The 21,958-nt window shown below is 40.4% G+C and overlaps 1 protein-coding gene across 1 annotated transcript; it reads right to left on the minus strand.

Annotated features, from left to right (window-relative positions):
• Window positions 1–17,815: 17,815 nt before the first annotated feature.
• LOC110789669 (alkane hydroxylase MAH1-like) lies at window positions 17,816–19,631 on the minus strand. The gene has a single exon (XM_021994370.2). The coding sequence runs from the start codon at window positions 19,565–19,567 to the stop codon at window positions 18,062–18,064; it is 1,506 nt and encodes a 501-aa protein (XP_021850062.2). The 5' UTR covers window positions 19,568–19,631; the 3' UTR covers window positions 17,816–18,061.
• Between the last annotated feature and the right edge of the window lie 2,327 nt (window positions 19,632–21,958).

Below are 21,958 nucleotides of genomic sequence, written 5' to 3' on the forward strand. Positions count from 1 at the left end.
TGCGACGTAGGCTTGTGTGGCCTAACAGGTGTCCTAGAACATTTCTCCAGATGTTGGGGTATCATTATTATTTTTTGCATTGGAGTACTTCATTACGCCTCGTTCAGGTGCTCGAACAAGTGTAGAACCTTCTGCGTGGGTTTGCACGGCTTATTACTTCGTTCGATGCGAGGATTCATAGGTGTTTCTTTCTTAATTTTATATATGGGCAAAACTTGGCTAGCAGAAAGAATCAGCGCCCAAGCTGGGGCGTTAAAGATATTGGTGCCCAGCTCTAGGCGTTGAAAATTATCTCTGGGTATATTTTGACAATTCTTATCCTTGATTTTTCTTTCGCTTTTGCTTTGGAACGACGTAGGCTGTGTAACGGGCGCTTATAGGGCGAGCGTTAGGTGCAGTAGTTTGGTCGGAGTTTTGGTGACTCGCGATTTTAGTTACCCTTGTTAGTGGGGTGACTTTATATATTCTAAGTAGTGCTTAGAATTTGGGAGGGGTTGTAGCCATTCTAAGGTTCGTTTCACACGATTAAAGCTTAGGATTGTGCCCCTATGATGTATGTATAGCATTAGTGTCGAGAATTTGCGATAAAATCGTCATTCTGAGCATTTTTAGAGTGTTTTTCTCAAGCCTCCAACTGTAGCTACGGGATTGGATTGGTGCTATAATGCCTTGCATACGTTTTTATGCATTCATGGTGACATGGATCATGAATAGTTTGAACCAGACTCGTTTAGTGCGAGGTACGTTCTAGTAGTGATTTGCTACTTCTCTTGTAAATGTCGTATTATGCGACATTGCCATGGTCAAGGTAGTCACATGTTGAAGTATGTCTTGACCAAAAGCTAGGTGCCTTTCTTTACCCATAATCATATTTAGAAATCTTTTTGACTCACTTGCAATATCGAGATAAACACATACTTAGCTTTAAACCAACGACACTTTATTATGTTCGAAGAAGTCTTTTAAAAAGTATTTGAAATTCGAGTCCTACTGTGTACAATCCGAGGTGTCCTAAGTAAGTTGACTTATAGAAGGGTTCGTACAGGATTACATGAATGAATCAAAATACTGTTACGATTTTTGGAATGCTGTCTAAGGATTTGCTGGAAGCCAGGGTGCAGGCGTCAAGATATACTTGTGCCCGTTTGGCATATGCTTTAGGCTTTTAAGGCCATCTTTTCCAGAATTGCGGGAATATAAACCGTTTTCAAATTGACTTAGATTTACTTGGTGTATGTCTGCACAAAAGGTCAAGGTATACTTAGTTTTTTCCCTAGCTCTTTCATTTCAATTTTTTAGCCCCCCAATTGCTATTATGTCTTCCCATTAATGATGCTTTCAGATTTGGATTTTAGATGCCCGTGTCATATGTCTGAGTAGGGCGAGCCTTGGTTAAGTGCCAAGTCCTATTAACAATGTCTGATTTTTTTTTCAAAGGAGATTAGCAGGCATTCGAATTACCATGAACGGGTGCCCTGAGTTCGAAGGAACGATGGGGCGATGCCGTAGAACAATCTTTTTCATTGCAAGCTTACTGCCTTTACTACTTGTTGGCGATCATGACTGTGTCTAGTGGTGAAAGAAGGTCTTTAGGTGAGTTAGTTTGCTTTAGGGAGGGTCAAGTCGAGTACTTTAGAGGTCATGGACGCTTGCGCTAGCCCCCATTCAATTGAGGTAAAGCGATCTTTTGAGTCTTGGCTAAGTGCCTAGGAGTGTGAGTGCTCCTTCTGGCAAGGGTACGTGCCCTTATTATTTTCGATGTGTGCTCATTAATTTTGGCATCTTGATGACTTGGATTCTTCTTCGTGCTTTCAATTTTTCTTTCGACTTGGATTGCAAGTAATTAAATTTCAATAAGGGACTTCTATTTTTTATTCTCGTTATTCTATAGGCTCTAACATCTTTGCAAATTGGTTGGACCGAATCATGGATTGCCTACGTATCCGCCTTAAATAGATTTGATTTGGAATCAGGTCTTGCGTAGTTCTTAGCCTAGAAAATGGTTTCTTAGAATGCCGAATTCGATAAGTATGTTCTGAGGTGGAAGCATATTATTTGAAACGGTAGAATAAGTGAAGTTTAATCTGCTGCCTTGCCGTAAGCCAAAAATTTGTTTGTCTTATATTTTTTTTGATTGAGTACATGTATTTCTTTGGTGGTACGTATATCTGAATACGTGCTGTACCCCCCAAGTGTTCGTTATTGTTCCGTGCATCTGCGGATAAAATGACGAGCACTTCTGGACCAATTTTAGCAGGCAGAGAGATTCGGCGCCCAGGGAGGGGCGCTAAAGATTTCGGCGCCCCAGCTCTGGGCGCTGAAAATGACTTCTGGGCGGATCTTTTTTGGTGCGCTAAATGCTTCTTTTTCTTTTTAGACTAACTTTAGAGGCGCTTTGCAAAGTTTCTTTTTTATTATTTATTATTATTTTTTTTTTACGTTAACCGTAGAATGTACTTTTCATTTGTCTTTTTTTATTTTATTTGTGACTCAAGACGGTTTGAAAGATGGGTTGAATGAGATAGGGTAATTTGTATAGGTATTGTCAAGCATAAGGATTACATCTGCTAGGATTCACATTTTACGGCCTCAGGCTAGTGTCACGAGTTTACATCAATCAAGGCCAATGAGTAGCATAGGGACGGCTCAAGGGTATATCAACAGGACGTATCCAAACCAGTTATATGGTCATTATGCTAATGGTGGTGTAAGAGCAGGTTTGGACTTTGGAAATGATGGGCATGACGCACGTGTCAATGGCCGTGCGTGGTTTGCGGTTGATAACAAGTTCAAAAACAAGAGTTGAGGTAATGGTTTCTTGGGTTATGGCAATGAGAACATGGATGGGTTAAATGAGCTGCACATGGACCCCAGAGCGAAGGCGTCTAAGAGCATAAGGATTGGAAAGTGTAGACATCGTAGAATTTTATGATTTGGATTGGTTGACTCAATTCTTTTCCTTCGTTTACTTGGGTAGATTTCGCACTTTGGGAGGTACGAGCTAAGTATTTCATGGCTCTTTTCGCTCTCCCTTTTCTCTTTCTTTTTAAGTATTTCATGGCTCGCTCTTTTCGCTCTCCCTTTTCTCTTTCTATTTTTTCCTTTTGCATGGGATTTCTCCCCAACATAAATTTTTTTGGCTAAAAGGTATATGGTTGTGGTCTTTGAGTCACGAGGGGCGACTGAGTGAGCCTCGTTTGGTAGGCCTATAGTGGACCTTTAATTTTAGTGGGCCTAGGGTGGACCTTTAGCTTTAGTAGGCCTAGGGTGGACCTTTTAAATTGTCTTACTTTGCAAGCGTATTTAGTCGTTTCTTAAAATGTGCAAATAACGTTGATTCAAAATGTTGTTTTTACCTTATTGAAATTTAACGAAAGAATTACATCGAAAATGATTTTTTTTGTTTCTTTTCAGACTCCAGTTTCTGGGATTTAATTGGAAGTTGTGATTTAGACTCGAACTTTCATTAATCTTTCTGATTATAACCCGTGTATGAATACAAGGAGGTGGCCTAGACTCAAAATAATGACGTGGCGTGAGCCTATAATACTTGACCAAGCGACTCTCAGACTTAGGCTAATTGGACCATAACTTTCGTTGGTTGACACTGTAGATTTTAACCCTTGGGTGTTCATTTGTCACGCGCCATTTTGCTTAATGTTGGCAAGGTAGTTAATTGGGGAGATCGAATTTTTATTTTTGCAAGACTAGAATCATTAGTGCGGCTTCATTATTGCTTTACCCCGATGGTAGCCTTATGGCATGCCGATTTGGGTATTTTCATGGTTCGTCATGTTGTATTCATGGAAAATCTTTTAGTCCGTACTTAAGAGTATTTAAAGGAGCGAGTGGCTCGAGTGGACTATGATAGTCGTGACCCAATGTGATCATAAGCCTTGAGGCCATTAATTTTTTGCCAATGGTATTGACACCTTAGGTCCACTTTGGGGGTTGTGCGACTATGGAGGAATGATTTTCAGAATGTGACTGTTTCCATTTTGCAAATACTATAATATATTCTTTTATTGGTGAGAGAGAGTATTGAGGCCGTGGATTCTTAGCAAGGGATGACAATTACATATGGGTGCTCATTGATTTAAATGTTAGGAAGGGAGACTCAATATGGTTTAACCTTTTAACTTGCAGAACGACACCAAGCATTAGGACCGATTCTATGGATAAGACAACTTAAGACTTAGGATTTAGATTGTACTTTGGCATAGCCTAGTCTAGACTCGGATTTTTTTTTATTCGAACATTATTTTTCCTTGAAAATTTCATTTTGAACATTATTTTTTTGAATACTTTGCCCATGTGGCATTCAAGGTTTAATTAGCATGCTCGGTTTTGGTACCGAACATCGTCGTCGTAGGAGGCCTAACAACGACACAAAGAGTTATTTATATTTTTTATGAGTCGCTTTTAGAATCGAGTGCTTTTCTTACGCCCTCGTAGCAATTCTTTTTACGAACGGTTTTTTTGTGCTACGTATTTTCTTTTTGCGCGGGCACCGAGGCTGTTGCGCCTGACCAGAAGGCCAAGTAGCAACTTTAGCGCCCAGCGTAGGGCGTGAGAAATTCTGGCGCCCAGCCAGGGGCGTTGAAAATGCGTCCCTGGCTGGTTCTCGTTTTCTGTTTGCGTCTACTTTTGTTTATGCGACTTCGATTTTGCGTGCTTGCCCAATAACGTCCTTTACGCGTTGTGCAGCGTTTTTGGGATTCGTTACAGGCCATCCCGAGCGTCGCTTATTTTTGTGGCGATCGTTCGGGTTTGCGGAACACGTGTTTCGGTATAACTCTTTGGCAAATTGGTTTATGAATGTTGGGCAATTTTTAAGGTCGTTGGTTTTTCTAGGATAGTTTGTCACACACAATCATATATTTCGCTACACATAACTAACATTCCATCATGAGGCAGTAATAATATGTCATGTAGTTTATGATAGGCTTCTATGGGTAGTTATTTGCGCCTGGCTTGGTACCGCTTCTATCGTAGATCCAACACATGCCTCGGTCGAGGTAGTGTCTTCAATAGACGAATTTCGCTCAAGAGGCCAACCCGCAAGTGCAAGCCAAGGGGGCATGCAGGCGGGAGGGACCTAATGGGCGAGCGATTGGGTTTGGGACGGGTGTACTACTAGCGAAAATGCCGAGTGGACAACATTCGAAGCGTATGCACCCCCCGGTTGGCGATGGGTATCCTTAGTCCCGACTCCCGAGATGAAACACCAAGGGAGCCAAGATTCGTTATGCGGTTCTGCCCGTTCACATTAATATGCTGATTTTCAGGTCGTCCCAACTTGATGGGGAAATAAACGCGGGGTAGGATCGTTTCACCCTTCGGCTATTTTGATTACCTACGAGCACGAGTATTTCCTTCACTGTCCCCAGTGGAGTCGCCACTGTGAGGGGGTCGAAAAAGCACGAGGCTAATGCGTGACCTCGTCCCTCGTGGGCGTGACGCTTCTTTTTGTCAAATCAAGTGTAATTGAATTTCCTGTGAGTTTACACCCAATTGACTAGTAATATAGGAGTCGCCATTCAGTTTTTAACGACAATGAGAAAAACTGACAAAACCCGGTTATCGTGACATAAAGGGAGTGCAATTATGTTTGACCACGACGGCCGTAGGTTCCCTTGTGATCCCTGGTGGTGGGGATCGCTCAACGTACACCCGCAGGGTAGAGATTGAGGGTTCGGGGGACTGTAACTACCGAGAGGAGTACTCGCTCTTCGATAACTCCAGAGGCAGGATATCCTTACTAGCTCAGCATAAATAATTGAAGGGACATGCGTTAACTATTAAACTAATCTGAGTTGATTTTATCAATATGCAACATATAGTACTAGATCGAACGCGATTATCTGATTTAGATTGTTTTAAGGGACCTAGCATGATAATCCAATTTCCCAAAAATATCATATTTATTAAGTGTGATCGAACAATCAAATTTTAGTTAGTTTAACAGTTCATAAAAGGGCGAGGAAAGCAATTAAACCATGGAAAAGGGACACATTACGACGCACCCTTGAGAGGTGCGTCATGGTTCTCAGAAAACTAACCACTTTGACTTTGCTATTTCTCCTTTTATTTAATGAATCTCAAATTATGGGACGGGATACGTTCTGTTCGATTTATGGATCGATTGCGACAGAACGCGTGATCAGTTTTGCAGCGTGAGGCTTAGGCTTAGGGGTTTAGAGTCAATACTCAGAATATAATTGTGTGTTGTGTGTTCTTTTCACGTCGAACTTAAGGCCCTATTTATAGAAAAGAGTTCGTGGAAAGATAGAATTGTAGAACTCTAATCCACGAGGAATTAGGAAAAAACACGTACCAGGTATTTTCAGCGCCCATCTCTAGGCGTTGAAAATAGGATCCAGGCAATTTCAGCGCCCAGGGCTGAGCGTTGAAATTGGTGTTTGGGTCGTTTCTTTGTCAGATTCGGACTCTTAGAATCCGGAGTGTATGAGACTTAATCGAGTATTTTAGTGCGTATTAATTTTATGACGGAATGCGTCTGGGCCCGTTACGAACTCTAGTCTCGTTAGGATTTCGATCATTACATAACTCTTATTTTCGAATCGTATTAGGAATAGGATTCTCTCGCAGTTTCTATCTCATTTAGGATTTATGTTGGAGTGCAACACCTAATTCTGACAGGTTTCTATCTTTTATGACTTGCCACTTTTAACAGCTGCCCATTACGGCAGTTACTATTTTTAGCAGGTTTCCATAAATAGCAGGTTTCTATAAATAGCAGGTTTCGGGTGAAATGAAAAGGGGAATTGAGATTCGTTATTTTATAGGAGATGCGTTGTCAAGTGTAGATTTATGTTTTCATCATCGAACCTTTCCCTTTCGGCAATGAGGACAAAAGTAGGTGTCTACACTCTTTATAACTTGATTCGAGTGACTGTCGTTGCGAACAGAATTTTCCAAGGTATCGCAAATCCGAGGATTGTGGACGATACCTTGTGTGTTGGCTTTTGGGTTAACCATTTCTTGGAGTTTTATCCGAGGAATGGTTAACTCCGATTGATTTTAACTTCGGACTGATCAGTTCCGAAGTCGCATGCATATAATGAAATGACAGTTAAATAAATAGAGATATATGTTTAATGAAACACATGGTGCCAAAGGCTTTCCTCTTCTCATTAAACAACTTACTTGGATTACAAAGAGGGTGTGATCTTACAAAATATTTCTTGAGAACATCGACATTGCAATGGTTATTCAAGATTGTTCCATCTAATTGTTTAAGCATGAAAGTGCCAGACCTCTTCTCAGAGTGGATGATGTATGGTCCCTCTCAGGTTGCTGAGAGTTTTCCATGGATCCTTCCTTTTTGAACTGCGGCAGCGTTTCTGAGCACTAGGTCCCCGACCTTCAGGGGTCTAGTGTTGACTCTTCGGTTGTAATGCTTGCTAACCCTTTGTAAGTAGGCTGCGTTGAGAGTTCTGGCGTCGTTCCGAGCTTCATCTAGTAGATCAAGGGCTTCGGGCAGAAGTTGGTCATTGCTTTCTCCATGGACTCCATCATACTTGTTATATGACTGGATCCTCAAGCTTTATGTTCCGATTTCTACAGGGATGACGACCTCGGAACCGTATACCAAATGGAAGGGTGTTTGTCCAGTGGCTTCTTTCTCGGTGGTCCGAAGGGACCAAAGCGTTCCAGGGAGCTCCTCTAGCCATTTGCTCTTCTCGTCCTCAACTCTCTTCTTGAGTGAGTTGAGGATGAGTTTGTTCGCGGCTTCGGCTTGCCCATGCTCTGAGGATGGCACACTGCCGAGTAAGCTAGGTGGATACCGAACTCCTTGCACCAACTTTGTAGTTGGGTGTTGTCAAACTGTTTCCCGTGGTCGAAGACCATCATCCTTGGTATTCCGAACCTTGTGATGATGTTTTGCGAGATGAACTTGTGGACTTGTGTTTCAGTGACGGAAGAAACTGCCTCGGCTTCAATCCATTTGCTGAAATAATCAACGCCTACTATCAACCACTTCTTCTTGTTCACAGCCGAGGGGAAGGGACCGATGATGTCCAACCCCCATTGTGCGACTGGTAAGGGGTAGAGTGTTGATTGTAGGGTTTGAGCTCGTTGGTGGATAGCCGGTGCGAATTTCTGGCATTTCTCACACTTTCTTGTCATCGTTTTTGCTTCGGAAACCATGGTGGGCCACCAGTATCTGGCCCGGAGTGCCTTATGTGCCAAGGATCTACCTCCAATGTGATTTCCACATATGCCGAGGTGGATTTCTCTCAGGATGTAATCAGCATCGGTTGGCCTGACACACTTCAGCACTGGGGCTGAAAATGACTTTCTCATGAGCTCTACGTTGGCATCAATGATGAACCACCTGTTGAATCTTTTAAACTTTCTTGCTTGCAGCTTGTCTTCGGGAAGTTCTCCCCTCTCCTTGTATGTTATGAATGCGTCCATCTAGCTCGGCTTGTGACGTAAATTGCATACTGTAGGGGGTGGGAAATCAATGCTTCTTTCTTGATAAACTTCCACATGGACCGAACTGTTTAGGTCAATGAGCGTTGAGCTTGCATGTTTTGATAACGCGTCAGCTTGTGTGTTCTGACCTCGGGGAATGAGGATGACTTCGAAGGATCTTAACTTTGACGTTATGGATTTGATTTTCGCTAGGTAAGCTGTCATGCTTGGCCATTTGGCCTCATACTCCCCTCGGATCTGGTTGGCTACAAGCTGTGAATCATTCTTGAGGCAAACATGTTCGGCTTCTAGAGATAAGCAAAGCTCTATCCATGCGATTGCAGCCTCATATTCGGCCTCATTGTTGGTTGCTTTGAAGCCAAACTTAAGGGCATATTCTATGCTTTTTCCTGTTGGAGGTATCAACATAACTCCGGCTCCTGAGCCGTTTACTGTGGAAGATCCATTAGTGTAGACTTCCCAAGTGCTCTTTGTGTCGTCCAACATTTCTTGATAAGAGCATTCGGCCAAGAAGTCAGCGAGTGCTTGCGCCTTGATGGCTGTCCTCAGCTGATACTTAATGCCGAACTCTGGTAATTCGAAAGCCCATGCATCCAATCTTCCCGACCTCTCTATTTTGTCTAGTAATTTTTCAAGTGGTTGGTCGGTTAACACCACGATCTGATGAGAGTTGAAGTAGGGTCTTAACTTTCGTGCAGCTACCACCACTGCATAAGCTACTTTCTCAATGAGTGGGTACCGAGTTTCGGCACCTGTTAGTGTTCGGCTGGTGAAGTAGATTGGTTTTTGCTTCTTCTCTTCCTCCCGAAGGAGTACTGCGCTTACGGTCCCGGGACTAACTGCGACGTATAAGTATAGGGTTTCCCCCTCTTTTAACCTAGCCAGTGTCGGAAGTTGGGCTAGATGAGCCCTAAGCTGTTGGAACGCATCTCTTTGCTCTTGTTCCCATGTTAGCTCAGGGTCCACCTTCCTCGGGACGCCTTTCTTTTTGATAGGTTTTGCTTCTCCTCTTGGGAGGGTTTTTGGTTTGAGAGCTTTGAAGAAGGGAGCCCCTTTGTCCGAAGCTTTTGATATGAACCTTGACAGTGCGGCTAACCTGCCAGTTAGTCTCTGCAGGTCTAATGCTGCTTGGACTTTGTCCGGGTTTGCATTGATTCCCCTCTCGCCACCATGAATCCGAGGAATTTTCCAGACTTCACCCCGAAGACGTATTTCTTTGGGTTCAGTTTCATGTTATACTTCCTCAGATTGCCGAGAGTCTCGACCAAGTCTTTGATGTGGTCCTCTTCCTTGATGCTTTTCACTATGGAATCGTCCACATAAACCTCGACGTTACTTCCCTTTAAATCAGCGAAGACGTGCTCAACTAGCCTTTGGTAGGTTGCTCTGGCGTTTTTCAGGCCGATGGGCATCATTTTGTAGTTGAACACTCCTGCACTTGTGATGAATGCTGTCTTCGCCCTATCACCAAGGTGCATGAACACTTGATGGTAACCTGAAAAGGCATCCATGAAGCTAAGCAGCGCGTGGCTGCTCGTAGAGTCTACCAACTGATCTATCCTCGGCAGGGGATAGCAACCTTTGGGGCAGGCTCGGTTCAGATCCTTGAAGTCTACGCACATGCGCCACGAGCTGTTTGCTTTTTTGACCATCACCACATTGGCCAACCACTTGGGGTACATGCATGGCTCGATAAAATCGGCCTCTTGCAGCTTCTCTTCGGCGATGGCTTTGTTTTTCTCCGAGGAGTGTTCATCTTCTTCTGTTTGATTGGTCGGGCCTCGACGTTAACATCGAGTTTGTGGAAGATCATCTTCGGATCTATCCCTGGCATGTCGCCTGCCGACCATGCAAAAATGTCTTTGTGATCCCTGAGCAGTTGGATCAAATCGATTCGGAGTCCCGAACTTAGGCCTTTGCCTATTCGGACACTCCTGTCTGAATCCTCTTCGAGGAAGATGTCTTCCATCTCTTGGTCTGGTTCGGGAGAAGGGGTTTCGGGCCGAGCATCAACCTCTGCAGGCTTCACCAGACTACTCGATCTGGGCTTTCTCCTCTTTGCCTCTTTTTCCCCTCTTCGAAGGTCAAATTGATCTTCATCATCTTCAGAACCATCTCCTAGCCTTGGCTTTTGGATGGCGGTGTGGCAAGTTCTTCTTGCGATCTCTTGATCACCTTTGACCCGTTCGACGAAGCCTGCGTCCGAGGCATACATCATCATTTGATGGTACGTGGATGGGATTGCTTGCATTTTGTGTATCATGGTGCGCCCTATGATGACGTTGTATACTGAATCGCAATCCATCACTAAGAATTCCTCTCGGACGTTTCTTGCCGCTTGGCCTTGGCCAATTGTGACTGGTAGGGTGATCTTTCCTCGGGGAATTGCTGCGGAACCGTTGAAACTGATCAGTGGGTAGCTGACCTTGGTCAGTGATTCCTCTCCTTCCTCGAGAATCAGCTGCTCGAAGCAGTTTCTGAAGATGATGCTCACAGCACTTCCTCCATCGACCAATACTCTATGAACATTGTGGTTGTTGAGATCCATGGATATTACCAATGCATCCTCATGCTTGTATTGGACTCCGAGGCATTCGTCAGCGGTGAAGGTCATGTTTGGAGTATGGGGTTCCTTCTCCCCCACAGCGCTAAAGTTGACTCGGTGGGAAAGTGCTCTTAAGTGTTTCTTACTGGCATGGTTGGACTTCTGCCCCCGGAACACCACTAAGATGTCGTTTTTCTTTTTCCTAGTGGCCTCGTAGATCCTTTTCTGGGTCTGCTCTTGTGGCTTGCCATTTGTGGGTTTTCCTTTTCCTCCCTTAGGTCTAGCAAGTACTGCTTTAGGTAGCCTCGGCGGATGAGGTCCTCGATGTTATCTTTCAGCGCGTTACACTCTTCGGTGTGGTGGCCGAAGGCATGGTGGAACTCGCACCACTTGTTCTTGTTTCTGCGAAGGGGGTTGATTCTGAGATTTCCGGCAATTTCCACTTCTCATCGTTCTTGTGGAGGCTAAAAATCTCTTTTCGGGGCAGAGTGAGTGGAGTGTAGTTGGTATATTTGGGTTGAAGTTCACCCTTTCTCCCATCTTTCTTCGGGCTCAAATCTCTCGCACCTTGTTTCTCTTTCCCCTTTCTTGAGCTGCCCTCGGGCTTGCTCTGATTGTTTTTTATATCCCTCGGGTCCGAGGACCCTTTCAGCCTGGAAGCAGCTTTGTTGAATTCTTCGGTTCTGATGAACGCATCAGCCATTTGGAGCACGTCGGCTATCTTGGTAGGGTTTTTCATCGACAGTTTGTCGCGGAACTTCCCCTCCTGGAGGGCGTGCTTCAAAGCAAAGATTGCCACATCAGGCTGCAGATTTGGGATGTTGGTTGATTCTTTCATGAATCGGGCTATGAAGTCACGGAGACTCTCATCTCTCTCTTGCTGAATGGAAGTCAATTCGGTGGTAGTTCGCTCGGGGCGATTGTTGCTCACGAACTGTACGCAAAATTTCTTCTTCAGATTCTTCCAACCGTCGACCGTTCAATTCGGCAGCGATCTGGACCATTCTCCTGCCACTCCGGTGAACGTAGCTGGGAAGTATTTGCACCAACAAGCTTCGGAGTAGAGGCTCAGGAACATCTGCTGCTCGTAGGAGATGACATGGTCTCTCAGATCCGTGGTTCCGTTATATGTTAGGTGCGCTGGCAGCCTAACCTTTGGTATTTCTTCCATGATCAGTTCCTCTGTGACACTAGTGGAAAAAAAGTCATTTGCGTCGGTCATTTAAGCCCATTTGCGTCGCACATTGGTGCGACGCAACTGGCTGCGACGCAAACGAAAAAAGTCATTTGCGTCGCACATTTGGGCGACGCAAATAAGAGTCATTTGCGTCGCAGATTAGCTAACCTGCGACGCAAATGACATTTTTTTAACATGCTGAAAAGTCATTTGCGTCGCAGATTAGCTAAACTGCGACGCAAATGACCTTTTTTTTAACATGCTGAAAAGTCATTTGCGTCGCACATTAGCTAAAGTGCGACGCAAATGACTTTTTAGCATGTTAAAAAAAGGTCATTTGCGTCGCAGTTTAGGTAATCTGCGACGCAAATGACTTTTCAGCATGTTAAAAAAATGTCATTTGCGTCGCAGGTTAGCAAATCTGCGACGCAAATGACTGTTTTTATTTAAAAAAATTGAGCTGCACATTTTATATTTTATGCTATATAGTGCATAAAGTATAAAATGTGCAGCTCATTTCTTAATTTTAATTAGCTATAGTTCATGAATTAACAAAAATATTCATAACATAGGGGTGCAAATAATAACTTGCAATATATACCAAAATAAATCCAAAATCAAAACACCCTAAAAAAACAAGTGTCAAAAGTTTTAACAGATCCTACAAGTCAGCAACGGCTTTTCCCACACGCCTTTTACCCTTCGGAAAATCATATCTTTTAACATCTGACTTGACAGCAACTCCAGAGCTTGCTTCATATCAATATCACTTGGAGCCAAGATCTGCATTTGCGACAGAAAAGGTTACAGCATGGGAGGGACAATGTAGGGATAGTGTAAGAGTGCAGTGTGGGAGGGACTCGAATGAGTAAGGAAGACATCATTTCTGTCCAGCAAAACAAGTCACCTGCAGCTTAAAAGCTGGGTGACTTGTGTTTTGTAAATCTGCTATAATACTTTTCTGTAAAAAAGTACAATTGAATAAGAAAAAAGTACCACTAAATGTAGAAACAGTACTCCCTCTCAATTTACCATACACCAAGTAGAAAGCTCCAGCTGATCAATTTCTCTGTGTCTCATGAAGCTCCCACATCCAAGACATGATCCATCACATAAATGCAACAGCCAGCTCAGAATACAAGACATGCTGTACAACTAACTAATAAACAAAATAAACATACCAGCCTAACTCCACAAAATGTTATGAACACCGGACAAGATCCAGAATCGACTACAAACCACCTAGAGTGAAGAGTGAAGAATCACCAATTCAATATCAATTTTTTTTTTCAAGCCAAACATGTAGGAGAAAGACTACAGGGAGAAAAAGAATCCCATGCCAAGCTGTCGTAGACATCTCATCTTGTCGTTATATAGTTTACAGAATCTTAAAACAAACCAAATAACACGATTATCAACTAATGGTCAAATAGTATGAGAAGAACTACTCAAAACAACACAATTGACCGCATATTGTTTAAATTATTACATTGCAGCATAACAGGTCAAACACCCTCTGATATGTATTAAGAATAGAATGATATGCAATGTTAACAATCTAGGATGTTATGGTCAACAACAAATTGTTGATAGCCAACTATTATAGATGATAACAGATCTTGTGGGAAAGATCTTATGCTGCTCAAGTGTAGACATACAACATAACATTTACATGTCCTCAAACTTGGAAAGAGGATGCAGGCAAACATGAAAACCAAAAACAAAAACAAAACACCAGCACAATACAGCAACTTCAAACATTGCACTGCCACATCTGCATGTAAATACCTGAAAATCTTGTAAAGTATCTCCATCACTCGAGGTACGAAAGACAAGAATTTAATGTGTCAACCAACTGTAAGAAGTTTTCCTAAGCTTGTGCTTTGTCGCAGTGCAAAAGTGAATTTCCCACCCACTGACAGACTTATCCCTAACCCCGCCTAGTATCATACGACCAGGAAGCATGCACACTGATTTAAAGAAATTACAATGGAGAAATTACGTTGATTTAAATAAAAATAAGTGACCTTGAAACAGAATCAAAAACATCAAAAACATGAGAAAAGAAAATTAAAAGAATCGAAGAAAACTAAATATGCAATAATTCAACTCTTGATTTAAAGATATAAATCCTTCTAGATTCAACATAATCAAAACAAACAAGCATTATAATTAAAATCTCAAATTTAAACAATCTTAAATCAAGCATTAACAAATAACTAAAACCCTAGATTCATATTATGGGCCTTATGGCACTATGTACGTAATGCAAGTTATTATAGGAAGAATATAATGCTACGTAGCTTACATTACATATAGCATTGTGTTCATAAAATAGGTAAATTATATTATTAGCTCAGAAATTAACCAATCATTGGTTCCACGAACTCTATTTGCTCCATACTCAATAACAGAATAAACAACCAGCTACAGCAGCTGTCATGTGTTGAGTACAAACTTAATTAACAAAGTAGCCAAGTTTACAAAAGGTACCAACAGCTAGTGTAATAATGAACTGTACAAAGCCGGAAAGCTTGCACTTACCCCTGTATGCTGCTTCTTTGCACGTCTTAGCCATCTGCAAAATGCAAATACTTACATAAGTTTGTTAACAATAAGAACGTCCCAGGAACGCAGATGACGGTTGTCTAGAATCTCCACATAACATCAGTGATGAAAATATGAAATACTTCATATGTGATTAGGGATTCAAACCCTAATAAGGCACAAAGATAATTGAATTAAAAGCATGTCAAATTTCCAATTCGGGTTTGATATTGAGATACTAGAATTTGTCAAATTTCCCATCCACAAAAATCAAAACACCCTGAAATATGGGTTTTACAGAATCCACCAATATAAGTAGAATTTAAAGCTTCTGCATCAAACTTCTCATGTAATTTCCTATATTCACAGCCATATAATTGCATAACCATTTCATTACCATAAAATTAAGGAATAATTTCAATTACCCTAAAAAACAAGTGCCAAAAATTCCACAATTAGATAACAGCCAAATATTAAGTTTCTAAACACTCTAAATCAATCGCAAAACACTTCAAATACTGACGAACTATATCTAATAATCAGATTCTCGTACTAACTGAAATTAAACTCAAATTAAGCATCTTAATACATAATCTACATAGAGTTCTACGATTATTAACGAATATTGAAGTGAAATTTACTAGTTCTAAATTTCCGAAAATTCAATCAAACAACAAATTAAACCTAAAATTCCCAACCATGAACCCTAAATATATACGAATCACCAAGTAAAGTGGATAGAAATTTTCCCAATTACGCTACCAGCTTCTAAAAAACACAATTTCAAAAAGAATTTTATCCAAAAACCTAATATTGAACGAATATGTACTGTATCTGTTGCTATATAAAATCATACAATTTGATGCCAAAGAAGTAAGTTGCAGATCTGACGACTCACCGGAAAACAATCTTAAATTAATCGGTAACAAAAAACTAAAACCCTAGAACATAAGCAAAACATGATAAACTTCGGAACTAGGGTATGAGAGAGAGAAAGTACCGGAACTGCAAACCATTCATACTGCTTCGATATTTTGCAAAACGTGTTTAAAAGTGTGACGCAAATACAGCGACGCAAATGAAGAGTTTTCCACTAGTGTGAACGGGGATGACGTTGGGGTTATAATCCTCTTCCCCAGCCTCGCTCGAATGCCTCCACTCGCCGAGGTTCTAGCATTGGAACGCTCTGGTGTGCGTCGGGGGCTCAGGGTTCGATCATGCCTCCTTTGTTTCCTCCTCGCCGACCGACTACTGGCCTCGGGTCGATCACTGGACCTGCTTGACTCACCTAACCTCTCGTGAATCGATGGTCTCAACCTGCTGAGTACCGAGCTTCGGATCTAGTATTATGGGTGGTCGATTTGCTTTGTAGAGCTTGTGGAGTAGGCGATGGCCTTGTGAACCATTCTGGTTGCTGTTGGGCCCTTTTCTGAGTATCCCACGTACTTTCCACCCACTTTGATGTGAGGTGAGTTCCTGACATGGGAGGAAGTGCTCGGTCAGGTCTAGCAACCTCTTCGATCACTAGGTGGCATGTTCAACCGTCACCTAGTTCTCCTCTCTTCTCGGCTGTCGTTTGCCAATCCTTGCTCCTTCTCGTTGAAGAGGAAGTTTTGCATGATGGTTATGGCCGCAGTGAGTTCTTCGCGGGTCGGGACTGGTGGCCTTGCGGTCACGGCGGTCGTAGCCCTGCTCGGCTGTGACCTCGCCTCTGACCGTGGTTGCACCTCCGCTTCAGATTCTGAATCCGTGCGAACGATGACATCGTTATCAGCGTTGTGATTATTGTCGTTATCCATTCTTGGAGCAAAAATGGTTGATTTTTAAAGGCTTTGAAGTGTTATTCTCCACAGACGGCGCCGTATTGTTCCGGTGTTGAAACAATGGGCTTCGTATGAAGGCCCTTTTTGTTGGTGTGGAAGATTTTTCTTGCTTAGATGAGTCGTGTCCGAATTTACCTGTACAATGACAATGTTAATAGCCTCGGTGGTGTTTTCGAGGAAAGCCCCTCCGATGCCTAAGTAAGAACGATGCTCGGATTCTAGAGAGAGTTCTCTAGAGAGTAGTATTAAGGCAATAAATTGGACGTACCTTGAGGTGTGAGCCTTGGCGGCTTATTTATAGTGTTTGTGTAATAAATGTGCCCATAGGTCATTTATTATAATTGGGCCTCGGGCCTTTGTTGGTGGCTGACAAGCCAAGTAAGTTAGAATGAGGTTGATGTTGTTGTGTAGAGTCATTGGGCTTTGGACTGCTGGCCCAATTAATATCCAATTGAAAGCCCAAACAGCAAGTCTTCTCATCTCCTTTTTTCCAAAGCTAATGTAAAAATACAAAAATAATAATCAAAAAGTATTATAAAACGTGTTCGTCTTCATTTTGGATAGTTTACATAATTATCAAAAACTTAAAATATGTATTAGAATTAGAATAAATGCACAATGTGTGTGACAATTTGTTTTAATGAAGTCGTTTTCGAATTAATTTATGTTCATGTCATTTATGTGTGGTGTCAATTTTAGTGGAATTGTTTATAATACTACGATAACTACCCTAAGAATTATGTGGAGGTTAGATCATGCAATACATGCATTACTGTGAGCTGCATGATTAACAATACCAAATTTCTAGAAATTCTTAGCAAGGTGTGTCAGCGTGGATATTCACCTAGAGAACCATATTAGAAAATCGTACTCCTTCCGTTCCTTAATATTCGTACCGGTTAAACCGGTGCAGAGTTTAAAACATTTGAATTGACTTAATAATTTAATAGTGTTAGTTGATAGTGGAGTATTTTTTTAATATAGTTAGTGGGAAATGTGTAAGGGATGAAGAGTGGTGAGTGGGTATGTGAATTTTTAAATGATTTTTTGTAGGGAGTAGTGGTGTAGGTGCGTTAGTAGGTAAGTGTGAGAAATAATATAATATTGGTAAGAATTTCCATTTATAGAAGCGGTGCAAGTATTAAGGGACGACCCAAAAAGAAAAACGGCGCGAGTATTAAGGGACGGAAGGGGTGGTATTCTGTATTCACCACGTTCATAATAAATGCGATACTTTATAATACAAAGTTTAAACACTCATACAAATTAACGTTTATATAAGGTGGTTGGCGAAAAATTATATTACATATCTCTCTATTTAAATACAACAAGTGGGTATTTAATATAATAAACAAAGATGGGTGGAATAATGCAACTACGTAGCTTGTTGAATTACGTACCTTGGCTTTATTCAAGAACAACCACAATTTCACAAAATAAATAAACAACATAAATATTCAATGATTATCTATGAGATCGACTATGATTCCATCGGGGCACTAATCATCGAGAACGTCGTATTCTAACTTTAAACCCATACTTCATGTGAAGGATTATAGAAATATTAGGAATAACAGGATGTTCTTCCACTACTTGTATGACATAATTTTGAATTATGGTTGTTGCAATAATCTTCATTTGCGTGAAAGCCATGTCTTTCCCTAAGCAAGTTCTTGGGCCAGCATTGAAGGCTATAAACTTGTATGATGGTTCATGCCTAATCTTTCCTTGTTCCGATATCCATCTCTCTGGCTTAAACTCATCACAATCATTTCCCCATATAGATTTCATTCTTCCCATCGCGTACATATCCAATATAATTTGCATATTCGGGTTCACATGATGGCCGCTTGGTAACATATCTGACTCTACAGGAGACTTGGCCTCAAATACAACAGGAGGGTATAATCTTAAAGCTTCACACAAAGCACCATGAAGATACACTAACTTGCTACTGACTTCTTTGAAGTTTGTCCTATTAATTGTTATATTTTCTAGTTCTTTTTTAATCATAGAAATGACACGTGGGTTTTTAGAGAGTAGGTAAAAAAACCAAGACAACGTAGCACTAGTTGTATCTCGACCAGCTACAAAAAAATTTAGAATTGTATCCCTTAAAAACTTATCACCTTGATTACCAGATGGAGTGTTGTGATTTTCATCTTGTATCATATATAGAGTTAGTAGATCAGCACTCACCTTATCGTCGTCGTCTTCCTTTTGCTTAAGCTTATTAGATGATTGTTCTCTCTTCATGGATATGCATTTGTAGATGAAATTATCAAGAGTTTTCCAAGCTTTTCTATACTTTTTCTCTTGTCCTATATCTAACCACCTTTGGAATTTCCAAACACAAGATGGGACTACATGGCGATAGAAGATCACTTCTTCGACGTCATCCAAGGCCTTAGACGATGGAAGGCATGGAAAATCGACTGATAGAGATCTCGGATCATAGTCCATAACAATGGTACATATTGTATCAAACGTGAATCTTGCAAACAAATCTTGCAAGTCTACATCGATAGAATTCTGTGAGACATGATCAAGGACAGGGATAAGTCCATTCTGAACCTTATCCCAAGTTTTATTAACTAAAAAGGAATGAAATTTTGGATGACCAAGAAAGGATTGAGCCATTTTTCGATGGTATTGCCACACTTGATAATCTGTATTAAAGATTCCATCTCCTAGTACATCGAGAATTTCATTCAACTTAGATCCCTTTGGATAATTCACAAAGTTCTTGCTCATCACATGGTGAACGTTGGCGGGATCAACGGTAGCCAACAAGTACATGTTGGTGAACCAAGGACCCTTAAAAAGGAAGGTTAAATCAGATATTTCCATAACTTGAATGAAGTAATCATGAATTCTATGGACATTTTTTAGTAGTGCAGGAAGCATACCTAAAAGAGGCCAGTTCGTAGGAAGCCCATTTTTACTACGAAATAAGTAGGAAAAAAGAACAAGGGAAAGGAGGGATATACAAATTTCAACGTACTCCATTGTTTCTTGTAGGCTAGCTAGTGTTTATAATTATATGTATGGAGCAAGCTTAGTCTGATCCCTTTATATAGATCGAAATTAAGGAATGGAAATTAGTTAATTTGTCCTTAAATTAAAATAAATGCAAGGACCCTAGTATTAATTGGCTTATTGCATTGCGTGGAGGAAACCAACTATTATCAAACTAGGCGAACAAAAAGAGAAAGAGGAGTTTTTCAGTTTTTGTTTTTAACACATTTGTGAATAGAAAGGAAATTACGTGGTCTTTTTGTGCTCGTCTATTGTGCTCCCGATAACAAAACACTAGTGTGTGCTTAGAATCCATGACTACGACCACATATTCAGTTATTCATAGCACCTAGCTAGTACTCTAATCATTACTTTTTTTTTTTTTTATGCGAATGGACTATAAGAGCAACACAAATTACAAATGGGAGAGAGGAGATTTAGGAGCTGTGATCTATCATGCACATACTTATAATTTTAACTATTAAGACAAGACCTTATTGGTATCTCAAATTCTCAACCAATGTAAAGTGATACATGCATAAAGTATATATAGTTGACCTATGTTGCACGGATACGGAGAAACAGGGACACGAGACTCAATGTTTGGTACCTTAGGGTGATATCCCCGGAAACGAGTATCGCGTGTCCGACACGTTTTGGAAACAGTTAGAGTCATATTTTTGCCGTGTCCGTGTATCATAGTAAGTGGTGAACTGCGTCCTAGCACAAGTTTTGTGTCACTAAATGTCACTCCATCTATCCCACAATTCTTGTTACACTTTTTTTTAATATTTGTTACACTTTCCACATTAGGAATGACCTTACCGATATTTTAATGTGTTTCCTTTTCTGCTCAGTAAAGTCTAGTCATCACCATCTCTCTCATCAATACCTAATATTTAAAAAGCAAAACCAATTACCATTCATTGCCATGTGTTAGTCTACTTTTGTTTGCCATTTGTCAGTGTACTTTTGGTTGTCATGTGTCACTTTACTATTTTGTTTGTCATGTGTTTTTCAACTCTCTTTTAATGGTCAGTGACTCAATGCACTTCTTGCCCTTCACATTCTCTATTTAATATTTTAATTACAATTCCTCTTGGGTTTCATATTATCCTGTAACATACTTCATCTATAAATTCCTTTAAAGTCTATCATTTAAATAATTGGATATTTTAGTTCTCAATTTACAATTCTTAATTTTGATTTTACCTTTCCAATTTAGATTTTACTGGCTTTAGGAAATTCGGTTATCATTTCTACCTCAAAGCCAAAAGTGTTCAAGACTTATTCCCGCATGTTATTAAAAAAGGTTTCGTATTAATTTTTTTATTTCAACTTTTCGTATTATTGATAAACCATATAATTTTTGCTCTTTTAAGGAGAAGGTGTTGTAGAAGAATTGAAGAGTAATAGGACAAAGGGCGTGGATGATTTTGCAGCATTTCCCTATTGTAGCTATGCACGTCATCCGCTAGGTATAAATTGTTTTTTATTTGTTGGTCATGTAAATGAAAGAAATTTTTCCCTATTTCATTAGATTTTTTTTTAATCATACTCCAATATCTACAACAAAGGATCAACAATCTTGTGATAAAATTCCTCTTCTAATTTCCTAAAACCAATGTCAATTGTTAAAACTTTGTACTTCTCTTTTTGAATTTTTTGCTTATTTGATTATTTGAGTTCGATGCTTTAGTTTTTGAGGGAATATTTCAATGTTTTAATTTTAATGTAATACCGTTAATTATAGGAAAACGTTGGCTTTGTTTACATAATAAAGGATTTTGCCAAATTGACAATACATGACTTGGACTTAGTTGAGATGGGTAGCAAAGAATTGTATGTTGTTGTACAAATTGCAAGATTTGGGAATATGCGAGAGATGATATTAATATGTTGTTAAGGATCTCCTAATTTCGTATTTTTTCGTGTTTTGATTCACTATCTAGATGCATTGTTTTAAATATGACAAATTATGAGATTCATCAACGTTGTTGTGTTAACATGCAAAACATGTGAATTGTGAAATTTAATAAATTTGATAGTGATATATGCAGTACTTGCAGCGGCTACACACGACTAAAACGGGCGATATTACTTTTGGATTTAAGCAAAACACAATTTGATAATCGGTTAATCCCTTAATAAACCACGTGGTCTATATTCATACGTATTGAAAGTAAGGTGTTACTTATAATGTGTAGCAATGTCTTTTGGTACAATACTATTTGGCGGATAGAAAATTTAGAAAATAAAAAGGTTGCAAATGTATGTACGTATTGTATACCATTGTTAACGCTAATGTATATAAAATAAATTATCAAAAATTACATTTTTATATATCATTTATTGGTGTCTTCGTTACCTTATGTTATGCAC

The sequence above is a fragment of the Spinacia oleracea genome, chromosome 6 (assembly GCF_020520425.1).
Source record: "Spinacia oleracea cultivar Varoflay chromosome 6, BTI_SOV_V1, whole genome shotgun sequence".
NCBI classification, from domain to species: domain Eukaryota; kingdom Viridiplantae; phylum Streptophyta; class Magnoliopsida; order Caryophyllales; family Amaranthaceae; genus Spinacia; species Spinacia oleracea.